Source organism: Semicossyphus pulcher, unplaced genomic scaffold (assembly GCF_022749685.1).
Source record: "Semicossyphus pulcher isolate SPU_LCO1_2020_fin unplaced genomic scaffold, fSemPul1.0.p SCAF_21, whole genome shotgun sequence".
Taxonomy (NCBI): domain Eukaryota; kingdom Metazoa; phylum Chordata; class Actinopteri; order Labriformes; family Labridae; genus Semicossyphus; species Semicossyphus pulcher.
Genome location: NW_027211695.1, coordinates 12328519 through 12347410, shown reverse-complemented (window position 1 = coordinate 12347410; position 18892 = coordinate 12328519). Strand labels below are relative to the sequence as shown.

At 36.5% G+C, this 18892-nt stretch overlaps 1 protein-coding gene across 1 annotated transcript; it reads left to right on the top strand.

The window, feature by feature from the left end:
* Positions 1-1229: 1229 nt before the first annotated feature.
* On the top strand, positions 1230-14866 carry LOC138600424 (broad substrate specificity ATP-binding cassette transporter ABCG2-like). Its single transcript, XM_069671847.1, has 19 exons — positions 1230-1279; positions 2822-2906; positions 2999-3129; positions 6641-6700; positions 6838-6952; positions 7200-7352; positions 7593-7750; positions 8584-8686; positions 9086-9134; positions 9232-9330; positions 9643-9747; positions 10030-10175; positions 10522-10604; positions 11400-11489; positions 12344-12468; positions 12749-12903; positions 13158-13247; positions 13724-13800; positions 14296-14866. The coding sequence occupies exons 2-19, from the start codon at positions 2850-2852 to the stop codon at positions 14441-14443; spliced, it is 1944 nt and encodes a 647-aa protein (XP_069527948.1). The 5' UTR covers positions 1230-1279; positions 2822-2849; the 3' UTR covers positions 14444-14866.
* The last annotated feature ends 4026 nt before the right edge of the window (positions 14867-18892 follow it).

Here is an 18892-nt window from a genome sequence, read left to right as displayed (position 1 = left end):
ACCACAAGGTGACGCTGAAGGTGCAACAACAACACACAGACACACACACGCTCACATATTTGCACAAAATGTATGTCAGTGACACAAAATACCCAGGGACGCACTAGAACTTGACCCAGAAGACCATGTGACACCAGCGTGTGTGCTGACCTTGATAAAGTGTTGTGATGTCAGTCTACGCAACAACAACAGGTTAAAATAAACCCACACTGTATGAAGAGGAATGAAACAGTTTATGTGACAATCAATAAATTATATTCAAGTTCAGAAGAAGAGCTTGTTGTTATTATTGCTGTTGAAAACTGACAGACATAAAACTGCAGCAGAACTCAATGAACAGTGTTGTTGTAGTTCTCACTAGTCACCAGTAGATGGTGGAATATCACACTGAACACAGATTTCAGTTCATTCCAAAAATTAGACATTTACAATTTATGGCCTCATCCTGGCGCTAATTATAATATAAAGAAAACGTTAGACAGTGTTTTGGTGCTGGTTGGTGAGAGTTGATCCAGTGTTTTCTCATGCAGTAAAATGATTGAAAAAAGCCCTTCAAAACTTTATTTAAGCAAACAAAATCCACCGTCACTACATTTAAAATAGCCTCAGATTTCCATCTTCGAGGAGCCATATTAGTGGTTTAAATTTTTTAGGACAGTAGAAATACTTCTATCTGTTTTAATTCAAATTACCGTATGACCCAATCTCTCCTCTCTATAATCTTTTGTAAAACGTCATTTTTATGCTTCCTGAGAACATAAAGGCTGCGCAATAAAAGAGTAAAACCTTTGTGGATACATTACATGGTTAAGTTTTTACTTTGCTACTATTAAACAAAGAAACCAGTAAATGTGCATCTATCGTACTTTTCCTTATCTATTTAAGCAAGTAAACTCCAAAAATCCATCTTTGTCAAGTTAAATTTAACATTAAAATAAAGTAAACCGAAAATGTTCCAGGACATGAAACAAGTTGGTTTCAATAAAAAACAACTAAAACATGAATTGTGCTTACACATTAAAACTTAGCCGACAAAAATCCCATGTTATATCTATATTTTTTTATTGACTGGACGTGCCTGCACACATTCAGTAGTAAGAGTCACCACACTGCTGCCCTTCTCCCCACTTCCCTTATCGTGCCTTCAGTCATAAAACAGTGTTTAACGAACACACGGAGTGCTTAACAAACCGCTCTCGCACGTGGATCTGTGCTCTCACTGTTCGGTGGTCTGAATGTCCGTCAGCAGCTGGTCAAAGGGATTCTCTGGCTTCTGCAGGTGAGTGATGAACTTTTACGTTCTCTTGTTGTCTCTAGCTCTGTACCGAGATACAGTTACAATACTCACAGCTCCGGGTAAGATTTATCTCAGAGTAAGGTCGGAGATTTCTGATTAAATCGTGTTTTTTTAGAACTTAAAATTGCAAACAATAAATAACAACAGAATGTGTTCGAAGGCAAATGTCGCCCGTGTTCGAAAGTACTTAAGTATTTACAATACTGAGGTACTTTTATATTACAAATCTACTGCGTTTCAGTGAAAAATAATGTATACTTAACCTCACTGTGTTTATTTGACAGCTGTATTTACTTAACATTTTGAACTGACTTTTTAACGATTCAGTGGTCTCCAATCTTTTTCGCTTGCAACCACGTTCAAAATCCCTCTGTTTAACAGCTCCTTGTTACGTTTATGGTACTTGTTGTTGTTGTTGTTGTTAATTTCACGATTCTTTTTAATTCAAAAGTTGTGGAAAAGTGCACAAAAGGCCCTTCATATCTATGTTGGAAAAACGATTAAAAATCAGCAGAAAGAGGCTCTTTAGACATCTATTTTGGATGCTTTCAGTAAGCTGATAAAACTTCTGTATTTTACCCCGATTAGAGTTTCTACATCCAGACAGTTAATTTAATGGACTATTTTTACATTTATGTTTAACTTAAGAGAAGAATCTTAATGCTTCTTCCACCGCTGGATATCAGAGACAGAAGAGAACTACAAAGACACTGTTTACAGTTGACTTAGTTTTATTTCTCCCATCAGCAAACAAGTAAGAATCAAGTCAAAGGTTGAAACTGCTATTAAAGGAAAAACACTGTTGGGTGTTTTCTAAAGAGTCTAAATGCCAGCATTTTACTATGGAAGTGAAGGTGTATTGTCTATGCACAATATTCTTACAATTTCATGCCCTCATTCTTCCCCTAACCTTAGCCAAGTAATGTTGTGCTTAAACATAAAATAATAAATGTTTGTAATCAGTGGATCTTCATCAGCACACAGAAAAAAGCTTTTAAGGATGAGGACTGTATTTGGGAAACCTAACACTATTTTGCACAACACTTTTTAGTATAGATTAAACTAACACAAACCTAAACAAGCGTGACAACAGGCTTCTAAGTTTTTGTCTCCACTTACTCATTTTATCCAGTTGAAATGACACACATATCACAAGCTAACAAGCTAATTACGGATAATTAGCCCGGAAAAGAAACACACTGCAAGATCACGGGTGTCATTGTTGTACTGTATGACAGCAAAAATATACAGTTCACTAGCAAGTCGTTTGGCAACAAGTTCCTAAGTTGAAGGACTTGTTGCGAAGTTTTAATGATCATGCTACCCAGAGAAAATTCACAGCAACAATAAACGTGTCAGCACTGATAGCAGCATTTTTAACGTGAGCATTTTAAAACTTTTGTTTAAAAAATTAAGAACTTTATTTGGAGTATTGACCTTGACTTATTAGGGAATTAGTTTAAAAGCTTAATAAATATAACAAAATGATACCTGGCTTAAAGCTTAAAGAAAATGTTTCGTCAGTGTTTAGTGTTCAGGAGGAGAGAGGAAGATGTCTGAGAGCCGAGTGACGATGGAGCTTAGGGAGAACGGATCCTCAAAACACCAGGTACCTTCCTGTCCTTCTTGATCTTATCATCACACTGTTTGGAAATGCTTAATTGTAACTCTGTTTTTTCGGGCGAGTTAACTGTATTTTAGTCTGCAGGATCTGGCCAACAGCGGCATGGAGCCACTGTCAGCTTTCACAACATCCACTACAAAGTGACACAAGGAGGAAACTGTCTGTGTCGGCAGAAGGGCAAGATTAAGGACATCCTCATCGACCTCAAGTAAGTAAACTGTAGTTTCTTAAACTACGACTCAGTCTGAAATCGGTCTGCAAACAGATCTTTTAAATACTACTAATATTTGAACTGAAAAAAGTAATGTTAGTGACCGTGCTATCTTGGAGTGCTTTTCATTTTCTTTAAGACATTTTTTTTCCCTTTTCTGTTAATAATTTCTGCACAAGTCAGCGCCAATGGTGATTACTTACTTGGTGATAAATTAACTTTGATTACTTCATCCTACAAGCAAATTAACTCATACTTGGGGTTTTATTAAAATGAGGACTGAGATAGTTGAGTCGTGAGTAGGGTTATCTAAGGCTGCATGGTCTACATGTGCAGGTATTGTGTGGTTGTTTGTCTACGTGCAGACATGACCCCAAACGTGACACGATCAAGGTCCACTACGATCAAACACACACATACATACACAAACATTTTTAGAGGCAAGGGAAGGAAGTTCCCTTTGTCAAGAAACTCAGGTGCACTTTCCCTCAATGACAAACACCCCCCCGTACAGGAGCTTTATATGAGACAATGAGTCTCAGCTTAAACCAACAAACAGACAGCGGCAGGATGCTGCACCAAACCTTTGAAATTCACTCACTGAGAACGGGTGTTAAAGTCGCAGAAAGCTGTTTGTTGTTGAATTCTTGAGGTGAAACAAGCTTATAGTGATATAGATCTTAGAATACCAAAGATGTCCTATCAGCCATGCTAGTGTCATGGCCTTAGGGATGGCAAAACGGGTCAGTCGGTCCACCACTTTGGTCCAAAAATCTTACAAACCATTGAATAGATCTCTGGTTAATTTGGTAAGCACATCCATGGTTCCCAGAGGATAAATCCTGGATTACTTTTGATAAATCAATCATTGACCATTCTGACTCAAAGTTGAAGGTTGGTTCAGTCTGAGCAGCTTGTTTTATAGAAGGGTTTACAGTTTAAGTGTCTGTTCACGTGAGAACGACGTCTGTATCCGTCCACAAAGCTTCTTTTTACAACCACAGCGTCTTAACATTTACGATTGTGCATAAAACATATGGTTTCTTTATTACATAATCGTTTATGTACAAAGAAATCAATGAAACATGCCTGAGTGTTCTACGTCACCCGTTTCTGTTATCACGAACGGCAGGAAATAAATGTTTGTCTTGTATCTGTAGGTTTAATACTCACCTGTAGCTTCTCTTCTGGGATTGTCCCTGCTCCCTGTTTCTCTCTCTGTTGGTTTTTTGGCCGCTTGCATATCAAAACTTTTGGAAATTTGTGTTTTATTCTTAATCTTAAACCTCAAACTGACATATTTAAGCTTAATGAGTTTTTGTTATTAGTTAAAAATGACCCAAGATTTCCACATTTTGGTCAGATTAGTGTAAATAGACAAATTTAAGACCTATTTTTTTGAGTGTCATAAATCAAAACTGTCATGTTTGTCTTGTTGGCAACGTTGAAGAATGAAGAGCACAGCAAAGAGAAATAAAAGTTTAAATTAAAAATTAAGAAGGGATAGAAAGACAAAAAGGACATATGAAAAGGAATTCAAAGACATAAAAAAGACAAAGAAACAAAGTAAGAAAACAGAGCACGTTACATCAGAACTGCAGCATCATGGTTTGAGTGTCACGTTCAGTGTAACTTGCTGACTAATGACCTGACAGACGCTGTAAAGGGGGAGGTTCTGCCCTTTGGTTTAAAAGAGTCGGCAGAAAAACAGTTTCTCATGAGTTAAATCAGAAACTTATTCACACAGTTTGCAAAAAAGAAACGTAAAAACTCTTGTAAGCTTCTTTAAAAAACAGTTTTAAGTATGTGTTAATAAAATAAAAAAAATGAGAATTGGGAGGAAATATGGAAAGGACAATAAAAATTAAAAAGACAATTAAATACAGCACAATAATATACATTTAGAAGGGCAAATAAACTGCAGTGTCATGGTATCAGATTTTTTCATTAAAGTTGTGTAAAAGACATGAAAGAGCCTGTCAGCAAAAACACCCAGAGATGAATCAAACAGTTCACCAAAAACTGAACCGACGCGGTTTATTCATTTTGCAAAACCACAAAAAACTCTTTCAGTTCCTCAAAAATTCGACATGACGTCTGGAAATTTCAAAGTTCACCAACAGTCACTTCACAGAAACTGAAATTAAACTGCCTCATCATTTAAACAAAACAATTGTAAACATTAGAGATGAATGCGCAGAAGACCATTAGCTTAGCTTAGCACAAAGACTGGAAATTGACAGGACTCAAAAAAGGACCCAAGAGCATGACTCAAAATTCAGGAAAATCAAAAGGTTTATTTTAACAAAGGAAGTCCACAAAAATTCCAAAGAAACACAAAGTACAACATAAAATCACTGCTAAGCAGGAAAACTAAGATTAGGTTTAGAAAAACACAAAATCACAGCAATGCTGGAAAAAAGGCTTGACCAAAGTGCAAACAAAAAATCACAGCTAAGCTGGAACTAAAGACCAGACTAATATGAATGAAGCTCACTTGGACAAGAGGGATCAGGACGAGACTAGAGACAAGACGATCTGACACAGGACACAGGTAGACACAGACTTAAAATACATGAGGAAATGGGAAACGGGTGGACACAATCAGGGGTGGAGCAGACAATCACACTGACGAGGAAACACCAGGGCAGGAAATAAAGTTTCTGAAACGAGAGAGGACAGTTACTACAAAATAAAAGCGGACATGGCAAACATGGAAGACAGGACTAAAAACATAAAACTTAACATAACCGACGAGACATGACAGAAATGGGGTGGAAACTAGTAGCCTGGTTCCTGATCTTTGTACCAGCACCTCCAAAAAAACATTAAATCGTGTTTATTAAATTTGTATGAAATAAAAGACTAAAAATGACTTTTTAGGATTTTTTTTTCTTTGTTCTTTCGTTTTATGCTATGCTGTGCTAAGCTAACAACTGCTAGCTGCAGCCTTATATTTACTATGTAGACAGGAGTGATATCCATCTTATTATAAGACTATCTTAAAAAAATAAGCCATCAAGTTTAAGTAAGTATTCCTTTAAAATCACAAAGGACAGAAAGAACAAGAAAGGATTAATATGAAGTAAATCACATGTTTTTTTTGGGCTTAACAGCTTTTCTTGATCTTGTTTATATAAGGCAATAATAAGCATTGTAACGTTCACTACAATAAAAGTTTAGCAGTTGATATTTCAAATATTTGTGGGGAAAAATTTGGGAAAAGTTAAAATCCAGTCCCATTTTTTTTACTGCTTTTTGTATTGTATTAAAAGTGTGAACTTTCATTGGAAATAGCTGGACATAACATTTAAACATCATGACAAACACAGACATTTTTCTGTAGACATGTCAGTTTGTAGTTTTCTTTCATTTGTAGTTGTTATAAAATGTTTAAAAACTGTTTTATTTTTGATTAATATGATTGTTTGGTGTTTTGTGAGTGCATGTGCGATGGCCATACTTGCAAACATGACACAATAGTAAAATGATTCCCCTCCTCTCTCAGTGGGATCATGAAGCCGGGTCTGAACGCCATCATGGGAGCGACAGGAAGTGGAAAGTCATCGTGAGTATGTTTTGTAAACACAAAAGGATTATCAGGCACTTCAGAATCTTCCTGAATCAGAAGCTTCTTTATGGATTTACAACCTGAAAATAAAAACTTCTTGTCAGAGTTTTTAATGGGAGTCATTTTCCTTTCAGGTTTCTGGATGTTTTAGCAGCGAGGAAGGACCCTGCAGGCCTGTCAGGAGAAGTTTTAATCGACGGAGCTCCTCAGCCTCCAAACTTCAAATGTCTGTCTGGATATGTGGTGCAGGTGGGTGAGACAGGAAGACAGACAGGAAGTCAGAGCTACAGGAGCCAATAGAGCTGCTTTCAATCAGGAGAGTTTCCTTAATGATGCAGGAAGTAAAGGCAACAATCAGACCACATCTCAGCCAAGTCTGTTTTAGTCACTTCATTCATTAAATAACTTTAATGAAGTTCATATATATATCACATGACCTAAACTATAGTGTAATATCTGCTGTTTGTCTTTGCTAATGTTGTTTTCTTGTCCGCAGGACGACGTCGTGATGGGGACTCTGACGGTCAGAGAGAACTTCAGCTTCTCGGCGGCGCTGCGACTCCCAGAGTCGGTCTCTCGGGAGGAGAAGGACCAGAAAGTAAACAAACTGATTCAGGAGCTGGGACTGGGCCGAGTGGCCGACTCCAAGGTGAGGAGGAGAGGGGGAGAGGAAAAAGTATCATAGAAAAATAATGAAGAAAGAATTAATTAAAGCCTCAAATAGGAAAGGGTGATAAAAGAAATGACTTAGAAAGAATAAAAGACCAAGCTAAAAGGGAGAAACATGATGGAAGAATGGGTCAGAAAAAGTAAAGACATGTAGGAAAGGGGGATGATGTCACTGAGAGCCTCACAAGTAGAAAATACCTGTGTGTGTGTGTGTGTTTAGGTGGGCACTCAGCTGATTCGTGGGATCTCTGGTGGCGAGAGGAAGAGAACGAACATCGGCATGGAGCTGATCATCGATCCGTCAGTCCTCTTCCTGGATGAACCCACCACGGGGCTCGACGCCAGCACAGCTAACTCTGTGCTGCTGCTGCTCAAGAGGTACACACACGCACACACACACACACAACACACACTTCCTGTATCCGTTTCAATAGGACAGAATCTTGTGAATCTTTCATAATAAAGGCTTTTATTGTGAAACATCTGCAGGAGAGTGTTATAGAATACTCAGCAACTTGCCTGGTTCCCATACAGTATTCCCAATGTAGCTGCTGTCTCCTTGTGGCACTTGTATGTAACTACAAAATACAGACAAGTACTTAAAAGTACCATAATTATTGTTGAATCTATAAACTTCTTATTTTGCTTTCATTTTGTTTTTTATTTTCTTAGTGATGTTTTCTGTCTTCATTTTTCCATCTTTTCTTTCTTGTTTACTTTCTTTTTTAGCTCTTTCTTTTTGTCTTTATTTTTACCCTTGTATGCAGCTCTTTCACGTTTTTTTGATGCTCGTTCTTTAATTCTATTGAATAACTTACTGCTATTTTCTGAGGCTCTTTTTTGTCACTTTCTTTTTTGTTAAAGTTTGTTTTTTCGTTACTGCATCGTGCTGTTAATTAAACTCAAGGCTACCTGTATCCGTTTAAAATGAGAAGCCCTCCAGTGTTTCAGTGGACTGAATTCTGTCGTGTGAAGAATATTTTTATTGTGCAACATTTACAGGACGTGGAAAATTCAGTTACTTGGACAGTGTCCATATGGCACTTTAAATGTTGATGCTGCCATCTTGTGGCACTTGTATGTTACTACAAAATACAGTTTGTCGAAAAGATTAACCACATACTCAAGGACTAAAATCAGACATTAATACTTTCCAGCAACTAACTGTTGAAAATAGCATGAGGAATGTGTTTTGTTTCCTGTTTCTTTAGGATGGCGAATAACGGTCGCACCATCATTCTGTCCATCCACCAGCCTCGATACTCCATCTACCGCCTGTTCGACAGCCTCACCCTGCTTGTCAACGGCAAACAGGTCACTCACGAGTGTTACAATCCTTTCTTCTCTTTCTTTTGATCTGTCATATGCTTTTTTAAAAATTTTTTTCATCACTCTATTTTGTCTCTTTTTGTAGATACTTTTCCTCGCTTGTTTTCATTCTTTGACTCCTCTTTGTTTTTGTCTTTATAACTTTTTCTTTTTTTCTTCCCCTATTCCCCAAATGTCCCCCCCTTGGATCAATAAAGGATAATCTTATCTTATTGATGCTTTCTTATTTTTGATATTTCTTTTTTGTTGCTCTCCTTTTGGCATTTTTTTCTCTTTCTCCTTACCTCTAGAAAACACATCAGCTATTGTCATATTTCATGTTGTTAGCTAACTTTATTACTATGGAACTTCATGGTGTTGTTTCACTGTATTTAAAACGTTCAGGTTTACCACGCCCCGGCACAGAGCGCACTGGATTATTTCTCAGACATTGGTAGGAACATACAATCAACTTTTAATCTGTTATATCACAAAACCTGACATAAAGGTGATGGAAGTACTGTAATTCAGTTCTGAACTTCATTTCCCAGGATACACCTGTGAGACTCACAACAACCCTGCTGACTTCTTCTTGGATATCATTAATGGAGACTCAACAGCCGTCGCCCTCAACAGCACAGACAAAGAAGGTGCGCATGTGGTGGTCAGATTTCAGTATTATATAAAGTTTTATATTTATGTGCTTTTTACTATAATGAAAAATGTTTGAAGAACTTTTGTTTTATTTGTATAATGTTGGGCTGACATGGACTCTGATTAAAACTAGCCTTATTTTGAATTTTCATTCATGTACTTTCTCGCTTTTGTTGAAAATATTCCAAAATTTGGAAAAAGAAAACATATGTATATATAAAAATAAGACCGTATAAATAATGTATTTCTTCATTTTGTCGTCTGTTTTGCCCGTCAGACGACTCTGAGTGCTTCTCTCTTTCCTTCAGATCCAGATTCAGACTCTGCGTCGAAGTCCAGACAGGGGATCGAGGACAAACTCGTAGAGGAATACAGAAACAGCCAGCACTTCAAACAGACCAAAGCAGAGATGGGTAAGTACAAAAACAACCTATATTTATCTCTAATTAAATGGCTATAGTGTGGAAAAGTACAATATTTGCCTCTAAATTGTTGTAGAGATTAGGAATAACATAAAATGGAAAACACTTAAAACCATACAGTACTTAATTGTAAGTTGAGAGCTTCCAATAGTCAAACCATAGAATAGAAATAGAACGTAGAACCCAGAATTTGTTCTTACAGTTCATCTTCATATAGTTTTTTTTATAGGTTAATAGTTTATTAAAGCCTTTATCACCTTCTGATTCTCTCAGAAAGGATCATTCAGGGCAGACAGATGACCACCACAGCTACGTCCAGAACCATCACTTACAACACCAGCTTCCTGACGCAGTTCAGATGGGTTCTCAAGAGAACGTTCAAGAACCTCATGCTTAACCCTCAGACCTCTGTGGCTCAGGTAAGAACACAGAACAGCATCCGTTTCCATCCTATCTTAAAAAGTCCACACAGTTTCATGTCAGTCTAAACTATTTCAGGACATGCTGTAGAATAAAATTGGCAATTATTACCTTTTTTTAAATTTGTGTTTTTCAAGGCTGGAGTTTGGTTAAGTCTGATATGTTCTGATAAACTGAGACACCAAAATGAAACAAATCTGGTGCATTTCTGAGGATATAATGACGTAATCACTGTGTGGTGCCCTTTGACCCTTAAACCGAAATGATGTAGTCTGTAACATTTATATATTTATTTATCACATTTATAAATTATTAATGACTGCAATGTATTTTTATTCTGTTTAGATTGCAGTGACTTTGTTCCTCGCTCTGGTCGTAGGAGCCATTTTCTTCAATGTCCAGGATAATCAAAGTGGAATGCAGAACAGGTTTACTACTTTATTACATTCGATTGTGATTTATTTTGTTATATTATGTATATTTTTCAGTATTTGGCGTGACTTTCATATACAAGATCTCTCTTTTTTAATTCTTTCATTCATGGGAACACTGGTGGTTTTCGTTATTTTTTTAAATATTTGATCTGTTTTCTGACTTTCAATTGCTTAAACTAAAGATCAGTACAACCAAAATTTTGTATTGATAATGGAAATGCACGTTAGTTTGCAGCCCTATTAATATTGTCATAAAATTTAAATTGGACTTGATATTTCAATTTTAACTATTTTTTAAAATGTCATTCTGAAGGTATTTTAAAAGACTGCGTTTATTTTATCCTTCATTTTGTAAGTCTTACGTTGATAACAACGAGTAAAATGTGATAGTATTTAAATGTATTTTAATTTCAGATAGGAGTTAAACAAATAAATTTACTGTTAGTAGAACGTAACCAGCGTCTATTATTAGGTTTATTGATCCAGTTATGGAAACTTTAATTAATATTGCCATAAAAGCAAATGTCTTGTTTGTTTGTTTTTGTTGATAGAGGTTTAGTAGATGCAGTAAAACTACGAGCAGAATCAGTACTTACTAAATGTAATATTTCGGGTGTTAATAATACAATTTTTCATACTTATGTATATAAAATAAAACACACAACACACAAACACACATCACAATATTTTCATTGCATGGTAAAATATACTAAATTATTCTGTTTATTAGAGTATAGTGTGTACAGATCGTGTCTTTAATGCTTATTGATCAGTGTGTTGTGTTTCCAGGTTTGGTGCTCTCTTCTTCATCGTTGTGAATCAGTGTTTCAGTTCGCTGTCGTCTGCTGAACTCTTCATCGCAGAGAGGAAACTGTTCATGTGGGTTTGACACACAAACAAATTGTACTTATATTCACATATACTCACATTATGGGGACCCATTTACCATCTGGGGACATAAGTCAGGTCCCTACAGGGTTCATGTTTATTTTCAGGTTCAAGGAATGGTTCCTATGAGGAAATACTGACTTTACTTTCTCACTTAGATTAAAGGTGAGAAGATCAATTTAAGTTTTTGTTTAATCACATTGTATTGACAAAGACCTGTTAATATAACAACATTGTGAGGACCAATTGACCATCTGGGGACATAAATCAGGTCCCCATAAGGCTCATGTTTATTTTCAGGTTTAAGGAGTGGTTAATTTGTGGGAATACATGCTGAACTCAATAAGATATGAATGACCAAATGACCATCTGGGGACATAAATCTGGTCGCCATAAATTCAGCTTATTCTTGGCTTTAAAAATCTTTTATTTGAGACAAAAACACACCAATTGTCTTTGTGAGAGTGAGATAAGACAATTATTGTCAATGTAATGTCTTTGCACTGGTGTCAGGATAGCCTTAGCTTAGCATAAATACTTGAAACAGAGGGAAACAGCTAGCCTTGCTCTGACCAAAGTTTAATTGTTTGAAATAATTCTGTCATTTGTTGAACTCTTACACAGAAATGAAACAGATGAAAGACATTGTTTTTGGTGGTTTTAATTCTTCATGCTAAGCTAAACTAACAATAGCAGCCTTACAAAAAGAATTGACATTTTTCTCATGTAGAAATTTGCATTTTCTCCAAAATAAATGACTGCTTTAAATACAATAATATAGTGTTATCTAACAAATCTTAGAGATGAGTTTAATCAATGAAACTTATTTTTCTCTCTCTCTTCAGTCATGAGTATATCAGCGGTTACTACAGGGTGTCTGTGTACTTCCTGTCTAAGATCCTGTCTGACATCCTCACGCTGAGGACCATCCCTGCCATTGTCTTCAGCTGCGTGGCCTACTTCATGATCGGTGGGTAGGAGACACAGAAATGTTATAGTATGAGCTTTACGTATAAAATATATCCTAAATACAGAGGCTATAGTCCTTAATGCAGCGGCCCCCGGGTTTGACTTCCACCCTTGGCCCTTTCCAGCCTGTCATCCTCACTCCCTCTTCCACTGTTTCCTACACTATCCACTGTCCTCTCTCTCTCCATTAAGACATTAAAGGCCAAAATAATAAAGTAAAATAAACAAAAATACTATTCTTAATTTGTAGTGTTGGCTGATCTTTGAATGTGTGTGTGCAGGACTGAAACCGACAGCTGAGGCCTTCTTCCTCTTCATGTTCTCCGTGATTCTGGTCGCCTACACGGCCACCTCCATGGCTCTGGCCATCTCAGCCGATCAGACGGTGGTGGCCATCGCCAACATCTTCATGACCATCGCCTGTGTCTTCATGATGGTGACGTTCACACACATACACAACCAAGTGTAGATAAAGCCATTAAAATATAGAAATGTATCCCTAGATAGAAAAACTCTGTTTTGTTCTATGATTATTGCTAAATTTTATTTTATTTCCCCGTATCTCTAAGCTGAGGCTCTTCCAAATCCATCAGAGTCTTACAACATTCACAAATACAAAACCAAAACAAACCTCCTCCAAGAAAACTCCTTTATGTTCTTACCTGTAAACCTTTCTCTCTTTTTCTGCAGATCTTTGCAGGTTTGCTCGTCAATCTTCCCTCCATTGTCAGCTGGCTCTCTTGGCTGAAATACTTGAGTATACCTCGATATGGCCTTGGTGTAAGTACACAAACGCAAACACATGCACACAATCAAATCTGCCTTCACTTCCTGTAGCTTGGTGTGTTTCTCTTCTGTGGTTTTCATGCCGCTTAAAATAGACAATTTCATTCAGCTCAGAATGCCATGCATCCATCCTTTCCTAGCCGTAATCCTTTGCATCAAGGATTTGTTTATTTTTCAGTTGTTTATCTAAATTTATAAAATCACTAATTTATTATATTATATTTATAATTACCTTTAAGGGAAGTCAAAAATTCTCAGAATAAAGAAAATGCTAATCTTCAATGCAAAAAAAGAAGGTTAACAGAACAAAAGACAAAAAATAATAATGGATTAATGCCAGGATGTATCATATAAAACTCTCAAACTACTAAAATTTTTTGCCAATTTAAAATAAACCCTCATACAAAGTATTATAAGTTTTGTTTTTGGTGTTTTTAGTGGTGGTGTTGACAATCTTTGTCTCTCTCCAGGCTCTGCAGATTAACGAGTTTTCTGGGCTGAAATTTTGCAAAGACTTAAACAACAGCATCATCCCACCTGGACTCGCGTAAGAAACACTCACACACACACAACCAAGTGTAGATACTTCTGGTTAACCATGTGGCATAATTTGATTAAAAGAGGTGCTCCAGTTTGTGCACACAGTAATGACGCCACCTCATGGACAATATGATCCATTACATCCCAAAAACGTAGTTTTATGGTAGTTTTTTGTGTATAAAGGATAAAACATTTACATATTTAGACATTATTTTCCAATCTTTTATATGAAATTATGGTTTAAGACAAATTATGTATAAAAGTTATGAGCTATAGTGTTATGTTGATTGGAGATTACTTAGTCAACTCACCTTACTTTTGTAGCACATTTATAAACAACAAGAGTTGTTTTCTGCAGATTGGTAAGAATGTGCCTTAATACAGGTAAACAATTGTGAAAGGACAATACATAATACAGTGTAAAACCAAGGGCAGAATAAAAAGAGAAAAACGTGTGTCCATAAATCCGATTGTTAGTTAACAGGTTAAATTGTGTTTCAAGGTGTACAGGGGAGGAGTTTCTGGAGCAGCAGGGCGTCGATTACTCCGCCTGGGGCTTCTGGCAGAACCACCTGGCGCTGATCATCATGACAACCTGCTTCCTCACCATCGCTTATCTCAAACTGCGCTTCATCAGGAAATTCACCTAGACTGTCACCACCACCATTATCACAAACATCAGTGACATATAATCCAAAAGAAGAATATTTGTGACTTAAAACTCTGCAGTTTAACTTTATGTGCTGCTGGAAGTGAAGCTCAAGTTCAGTGTTGTGTACATTTTGTTACTGTTGTTCTTTCAGATTGTTCACATTCATTTACAGCAGATTCATGTTTTAAAGTATATAACCGGATATCCTAAAGTTCTGTAATACTAACAACATGTGAAATATAATATTTTATGTTTATATAAATGTTGGATGGATGGAAAGTTCTTAATTATTTATGCACTCCTTACTAATACCTACAGCCTTTTAAGTGTAATATCTGGTAGTAAAATGTGATTTTTGCACTTTAAAGTAAAGAGCCAAAGAAGTAATTTTTGTTCACCAAAATTGAAAAATTTTAAAATAAAATACAAAATTTAGATTCTGGTCTTTGTTTTTTTTTTTTTAATTAGCCATAAATTGTTATTTTTTTCTGCTCATATCTGTGACGTCGACACTTGGAAAATAAATATCTCATGTTAGATAACGTAAACATCCCTTGTGGTCAAAACTTGTTGCAGCAACACATTAAATTAATTTTTGACCAAATTATTTGTGATTCAACTAAGAACTTTTTTTTATTATGGCTGCACCACTGTATTTTACGACTGCATTTGCCTTCAACCAAAATGAAGCCTGATATATTTTTGCAACCTTTTGACCATTAAACGGAATAAGAAATAGGCAAAAACTTGACACACAACTTCTGTTTGAGAATTTTTCAAGGAGAGTAGAAAATATTTAAAACAGAGATCAAACAATACAGAGTTTACCTTTATGCTAGCAACTCTCTGAGTCAGTCTTGATGTCATTAGATTTACAGAACCATAAATTGACTTTTTGACCATTTTGGTGCTAGATCAAAGGGCACATAATGACATGTTGCTGTAAACAGCTATACATGTTACCATGTTCACTGTTTTTGTAATGGATATAAGCATGCTAATATTTGTTAACTAACCTTTGCTCATGGTTAGTTTTGCAGGGATATGATCATGAAAAAATTTAATTTTGACCTAATGATGCTGCTAAATGAAATATTGAAGGATCACCCAAGTTATAAGAATTCATCTTGAAAGGAGCATGACTGCCAAATTTCATGGCAGTCACTTTAATAGATTTGGAGACATTTCACCCAAAATCATTATCCTGAACCTCACAGTGGCGCTAGAGAATAGATCAGGGGTTCACCATAGTCAGTTGTTTTTATCCTCTTGGCACCACGAATGGCTGTACCAAAATGTCTTTCCAATCCATTAAAAATAATTGAGATATTTCCGTTTGAATCAAATGAAGGACTGCTGACATTGACACCCATAAAGCCACGTGGCTAGCAGGAGAAAAAAAGACATGTCTTTTGTTTTGATAAGACAAGATAATTGGAGAGGATCATAAATACAAACACAAGATTAAAGTGCAACGGTTGACTGTTCAGAAGGTGTGTGTGTGTAAGTAGACACTTGGTACTATAGTAACTGTGGGTTCAAACTGTCCTTGTGTGTGTGTGTGTGTGTGTGTGTGTGTGTGTGTGTGCATGTGTGATCGGAAATATCTTGTTCCAGTTGAGTAACATCAGTAAACGTTGGAGGGATACAGGTAGAGAGTTACACACACACCTGGTGCTTGGGTGTGTGTGTTAGGGGAAATCTTGGAGCGGGAAGTGAATGAGTAACTGGATCAACACACTATGTCATGTGCCATTGAGCAAGGCATTGACCTAACAGCAGAGATGATAAAGAAAAGTAATAATACTGACTATTGTCTTATGAAGGGGGCATGACATTTAGATTAAATAAAACAACAGGAAAATTATCCTTATAATATATCTTATTATATTTTACAATTTTGGCGTTTATGTAACTGAAGTCCAGACAGGGTTTTAGACACACTGAATCATAATATTACACCCATTATTTCTCTTTCATCATACTTTATTAACGTGTGTTTTACGAATCATCTTTCCTCAGACCACACAAAAGCTTAGTGGTTTAATGGATGACTAATCTCTGCTGGTATTAAATTACACAAGCTTTAAAATGACGGAAAAACACAACAGGAAAACTTCACGGGGAATAACAACTTATGTCAAGGTGAGAAAGCTTCCTGTGAGTCAGTAAGCCTGACGGGTCTGGCTTTGTGCTTTAAATGCTAACTGTTATGCTAGGGGGCTTTCTGACTGACACTAGCTATTGTTGGAAATACAGTAAATAATGCCATTTTAAAATAACATGTTTAACTTTAAGCTTTTTATAGTTATCTGGCTAAAGAAAGTGTTAGCAAAGCAACTAAATGTGAAGTTGGTTGATGATGCGGCACAAATTAGCTGGCACGCTAAATCCCTCTTCCCAATCATGGTCAGTCACGTTAATGGCGTTACGTTTTGTAATCCAAAAATCCTAATATGTGTTGTGTAAATTTAAATCTTCACAGTTTACATCATGATGTAATAGCCTTTTTTATTTGTATTTGTATTCCTGTCGACCGGTCACAGCTTATTTTAACTAGATAACATTAGCTGTGTTCGTTGGTACGGTAAGCTAAACAAAGGTTACACCAGGCAGTGACTGGGTGTATACAATGAGCAAGTACTTGCTCATGGTGGATAAGTGTTGGGTCACCAAGTACAGTCTAGACCTGCTCTTTTTGTCTCTTAAGTGTCTTGAGATAACTTTTGTTATGATTTTGCGCTATATAAATCAAAATTGATTGATTAATTGATTGACTGATAATATCAGTAAGAACAGCAACTGCCCTGTCCTATCCTAGCAAAGCAGCTGTGCCTAGGCAAAACACGACTGTATATCTTCAGATGTCTCCAAATGTAGAATCAGAAAATAAAGAGTTGCTGTGTTTTTGTTAGCCTTTAAGAAACAAAAACAAAAGCCAAAAGAATCTCATCATCAACAAACTCGCAGAGCTAATGCTTGTTAGCTTATTTAGCTAGCTGGGCACACCTGAAGAATCTCCTAGGACAGTTGACATTTAAGCTTTAAAACAGAAGTTGCTTTTGTCTGCCTGTATCTGATATCAATGACCAATAATGTATTGAAACTTTCATATTTGCTGTGTCTGAATGGAACGCTTAAGACAACAAATAAGTGAACACAGCATAAAACACGTTTCTGGTTAGCAGGGTGTTGCTGAGGTGGTTAATGTTGCTTTGTAAACCTTCCCTGAACTAATCAAGTTTAAAAAGTAGTGAGGATTAACTCTGTTGCAACTCAGAACCACAAACTCTGTCAGAGCTGCTCAGACAAACCTTCACAGTCTAGACATTATCCATCTCATCCCTTCATTTCTCCTCCCTTTTTCACTCCTTCCCTCCCTTTTTTTATCCTATATCACTTTCCTCAAATGAAATCTTCTTCAGTCAGTCTGCAGTCGGTCCTTCTGCAACACTAATCTTATCTTTCTTTTTTATCTTGCATTTTTCTTCTATCGTCATGTCCTGCAGGTGTACAGCCTTGTCTGTCTTGTTCCTCCTCTTCCTCCTCGGAGGTCACAGCATCTACTTGACTGATGGTAAGTAAAATACACCCTTTTTTTAATCTGAATAATATTTACAGCATAACACCCCATTTTGAATTGCATGTTAAAAAACATAGATGATTTCACCTGTGCGGTTGTTTTGGAACGAAGCCTATTTTTGGCATGTCGCCTTCCTGAAAGCTTTGCTGCAAACAAAAGAAAAACACACCTTAGACCTGTCATCATTAAATATGCAACACAGACTGACAGATTGGATAGCAGCACAGACACCTTAAACACAGACATCAAGGCTACAGCAGCTGTTGACCTATTTGTACAGATAAGGAAAGGTTCGCTGTTGAGTCATTTAAACAGCTAAAAAACACACAGGAAGAATCTGTTGTCTGTAACCATTGATTCAGTCATGTTATCAACTGTCAATTCTTGAGCACAGAAAATGAATGAACATAACCTTTTATTTCCCGCTTCAGCTCAATACCTCTCCCCTCAATCGGATTATGACTTCCCAGAGGTCGATGGTTCTGCTGTTGACACCTGCGGTATTTTCCCTTTTCCCACAACTGCCACTGCCACCACTAAAACTACAACAACAACAACCAAACCCATCACCAGAAAGGTAACTCTAAAGGATAAGCTGTAGCCTCACTGTGTTCCTGGATTGCTCGATGAATATGTGTTTTGTTACGTATATATTCACAAAACAATTTTACTTTAATTAACTGTATTTAAGTGAAAACCTTTGAGAACCCCAAAACATATTTATAGATGGTGAGCTATTGTAGAAATAGAGGACAAGAAAGTGTTGGACTTGAACTTCATAAAGTGATATACAGTGTATGCCTTTTTTATGAAACTCATAAAATGCACCTCAATACAGCTGTATGGGAATGTCATCTTTTACAG